The sequence below is a fragment of the Myotis davidii genome, unplaced genomic scaffold, assembly GCF_000327345.1.
Source record: "Myotis davidii unplaced genomic scaffold, ASM32734v1 scaffold744, whole genome shotgun sequence".
NCBI lineage: Eukaryota > Metazoa > Chordata > Mammalia > Chiroptera > Vespertilionidae > Myotis > Myotis davidii.
The window spans coordinates 77,600-81,534 of NW_006294760.1; the positions used below are offsets into that span (position 1 = coordinate 77,600).

General features: G+C 45.9%; 1 protein-coding gene across 1 annotated transcript in view; it reads right to left on the reverse strand.

Annotated features, from left to right (window-relative positions):
• BUB1 (BUB1 mitotic checkpoint serine/threonine kinase) overlaps positions 1-3,935 on the reverse strand; it is a 40,897-nt gene that overhangs the window by 36,709 nt on the left and 253 nt on the right. Inside the window, exons 2-3 of the mRNA XM_006769212.2 lie at positions 1,172-1,231; positions 953-1,091 (exon numbers count right to left, since the gene is read on the reverse strand). Coding sequence (XP_006769275.1) covers positions 953-1,091; positions 1,172-1,231 — 199 coding nt within the window. The remainder of the gene's footprint in view (positions 1-952; positions 1,092-1,171; positions 1,232-3,935) is intronic.

A 3,935-nucleotide genomic window follows, 5' to 3' on the forward strand; every position in this document is an offset into this window, starting at 1 on the left:
GAATGAGGGGTTGAGAGCTGTTTTCAGGCTGGCCACAGCCCCTGCAGGGTAAGGAGGTCCCACTAGGGGTGCCTGGCAGTCTGGGTGAGGGGCTGATGGCCGTTTTCAGGCTGGCCGGTGACTGAAGCTCCCAGCCTCTCCTTTTTTTCTTTTTATTATGGGATTTATTTACCTTCTATAATTGAAACTTTGTTACCATCACTGGAGCTGAGAGCTGGCTCCTTGCTCGCTCCAGCTCTGAGGCCACGGACAGCTGACAGCAGGTATCTGGGGCTTGTTTAACTTCTATAATTGAAACTGTTGTTTTCGGAGCTCAGAGCCGGGTGGCGGCAGGCGGGGCACCTTGGCTTCCTCCATCACTGGAGCAAGCAAGCCTTCTGCTTGCTTCAGCTGTGTGGCTGCCGGCTGCCATCTTTGTTGGCGGTTAATTTGCAATTGCCCTGATTAGCCAATGGGAAGCGTAGCGAAGGTACGGTCAATTACCCTTTTTGTCTTTTATTAGATAGGATTGCTAGAATTCCTGTTCCCAAGCCATTATTTCAAGATTAAAGAGACCAAGCCTTTTAAAGTCTATAAGCTGAGGCAGCCTATCCTTTGAGTACTAAATTTAGTTTCTGAGAGCTCATATTTTCTTAATTATTTGCAATGAATTTAATTTATTCTCAGGAACCCTTCCCAAACACACTTCCAACAAAGCTTTTTTTTAATTGAATAGTTTCTATCTGTGTTGTAACATTTATACACCTGATACACAGAGAAGGAGGGCTTTAAAATTAAATCAGACTCCACCATACAGAAGCCAAAAGGTTCTAAATTATACATCTCTGACCATAAAATTTATGACTAAAAACACGAGGAATTAAGACAGTCTAAAATCATCTTAAAACCTGGAGAGAAAAAAGCAAAAGCATAATACGATTATGAATTTGAGTATACCTGTAACTATACTTACAAACTTTAAACAATAATTGATGAATCTTGGATCATTATGGTATCTCTTGTTATCTAAAAATTCCTTCATTAAACGTTCTAATAGAGTTGTAAAGTATTCTTTATTCTCAGGAAAATTCTCTTCTATCCATTGCATATAACTAGAAAAAATGTGGAAAATATTAATTTTCAAGGCAACATAAAAATTTGTTTAAAGGAAATAAATAAAATAAATGCTAACCTTTGCCATACACTAAGTGGGTCATTGCCCTTGTAGCTCTGCATGTGGACTTCAAACATTCTAGAAAAGAGAAAAATATGCACATTGGATATTAGGAATAATTCCTAAAAGCAAAAAATGTACTTTATTTGATACTTATACTAGAGGCCCAATGCACGAAATTCATGCAAGGGGCTTGGCCCGCTCCGCCACGGCAGCTGGCTCTGTCTCTGCTGCCTCTGCCTCAGCCCCCGCCCACAGCGGTCCCGGCTGCTGCAGCTTCGTCTGGTAGGTCATCCGGTCTAATTAGCATATTACGCTTTTATTATTATAGATACCTTAAAATGAAAATTTTAAACAATTCAAGTGCTATCTATATATATAAAAGGGTAATATGCTAAGTCTCCCTCCTACCATCCCACTGGTCGCTCTGATGAGCACTGACCACCATAGGGCAGACACTCAACACAGGAGCTGCCGAGTTGCAGTGACTTTGCAGCAGTGGTTCTTGGGTGATGCACACCAAAACCAGAGAGGAAGGAACCTGATTCCGTGCGATGGCTGTGGGTTATGTTGTGGCTATGTCACTGACGTCCCTGAATCTGGTTTACTGCACACTTGTTTGGATTCCACACCCTGAAGAACAGCAACTTTGCAGAGTGCCCTCTGCTCTCTGGACCCCTCAGGGGATGTCGGAGAGCCGGTTTCCCCTGAGGGACCCTGCTCACTCTGCAGATGCCAGGGAGGGGCCGGCAGGAGGTTGACTCCAGGGCGTGTCCAGCCCATCTCACCCAGTCTTGCCCCATAACCACCTTCTAATTAATTTCCTTCAATGTGCACGGATCCGGGCACTAGGCCACTAGTATAAAATTTAAAAAGCCGTCACTCAGGATGGTTAGAAGCAGCACTTTCCAGAAAATAAGACCACGGCCTCTGAGCTTGGTCCTAAAACACACAGCTGGAGAGCGTTCCCAGCCCTATCCCCAGACTTCTCCTCCTCCACTGATCCCCAACGTCACCACCAGCACCACGAGGCAGTGCCACCAGATTACTGCTTCCCCTCCTCCTGATGGATTCGCTTTTTGCTTTAGCAAACCCACTTCTGTAAATCTAGAAGCAATACACCTGTGTATGTGCACAATGCCACACGTACTTGATTTTCACCGCAGCAAAATAGCAAGAGGCTGTCAACAACCAAGTGTGCGCCACGGGAGGACTTTTCAGATCAATTATGGAACATGAAATATTCAGCGGTTGTAAAAAGAATGATAAAGAGCTCTACATATTGCTAGAGAAATCTCCAAGGACAGTGTTTAGTAAAAAAAGCAGAATATACCCTGCTACATCCCATGTGAAATAAAGGTAGGAATTGTACACATACAACCATAGCTATACTAATATTAGTAAGTTATTAAAATATAAATACTTACATTTGCACAAGAAACACTTGAAAAATAAACTAGAAAATGGTTACATATGAGATGGTGGGAGAGTAGACAGGTATAGATCTCAGTGAATACTTTTCTAAATCTTTTTTGCAACTATATTAACATGTTAGTTGCTTTTAAACATCAAAAACTGTTTCTACATTTTGAATCTCCCTTTCATGCCTCTTGGCAGACAAGTCCGTACAATGTCAGGTCCACAGCACACACTTCATGGTGTGATGCCAGCCCGGTGTCCCTAGAACCGTGGCGAGTCCGCTCCATACCGAAACGTCCGGTTCCCTGGAGCGGAGGCCAATGTAACGTCTTCAGAAAGTGAAAAGAAGAGCAGAAATGCCGGATTTCTCCTTGTCAGGGGAGTGGGGAGGGAGGCAAGCTTCTGGAAGTGAAAACCTTGGCGGCTACACTGAAGGCTGAAGAAAAAGTCTTAGGGAAAAGAGATGTTGGCTTTGACGGACTCCCCTGATCCCAGACAGCAAGCTCCCCCTGGTGCTGTCACATAGGTTTAACTTTTAAGTGATTCTGAAACCGCGGTATAAGTCGCCTACATCACAGATCAAAGGTTTGGGGATTTAAAAAAATGATTAGACCCACGCAGCGGTTCTCAACCTGTGGGTCGCGACCCCTTTGGCGGTGGAACGACCCTTTCACAGGGGTCGCCTAAGACCATCCTGCATATCAGATATTTACATGACGATTCACAACAGTAGCAACATGACAGTTACGAAGTAGCAACGAAAATAATTTTATGGTTGGGTCACAACATGAGGAACTGTATTTAAAGGGCCGGAAGGTTGAGGACCACTGGTAGAGGCTGACATCAATAACACTAAGTGTAGCCTTTCTTTTTTTTTTCTCGCTTAAAGTACACGTCATTCAAAGGCTTTTAAAAGCTGACTGTGGGGTGATCGGTTAAGAGCAATTTTAAGTTCTCTCCATGCTCTGCAGTAAGAAGTGGCCTTGAGCCCCGGCTGGTGTTTCCAGTGGTTGGAGGTCAGGCCGCGCAGGGAAGGGTCGCAGTTCCCGGTCAAGGGCAGGGGCCCGGGTTGCAGGTTCGACCTGGTGGGCGGGCGCCTGGGAGACGCCAATTGATGTGTCTCTCACAGAGATGTCTCTCTCTCACACACACACCCCTCCCCCAGTAAGGGGCCTTGACAGTTTCTCAGGAAACCTACACGCAGCGTTAGGTTCCGGCTGCGCTGGGTTTGTCCCCCGGCGGCGCAGGCCCAGAGCGGGCTCCTCACGGGGGACAAGCGGGGTTCTGAGGGCCTCACACTGCCCAAGTCCCCCCACACAGCTACCGGCCAGGTTTGGGCGGAGGCGCGGGCACCTGGAGGAGT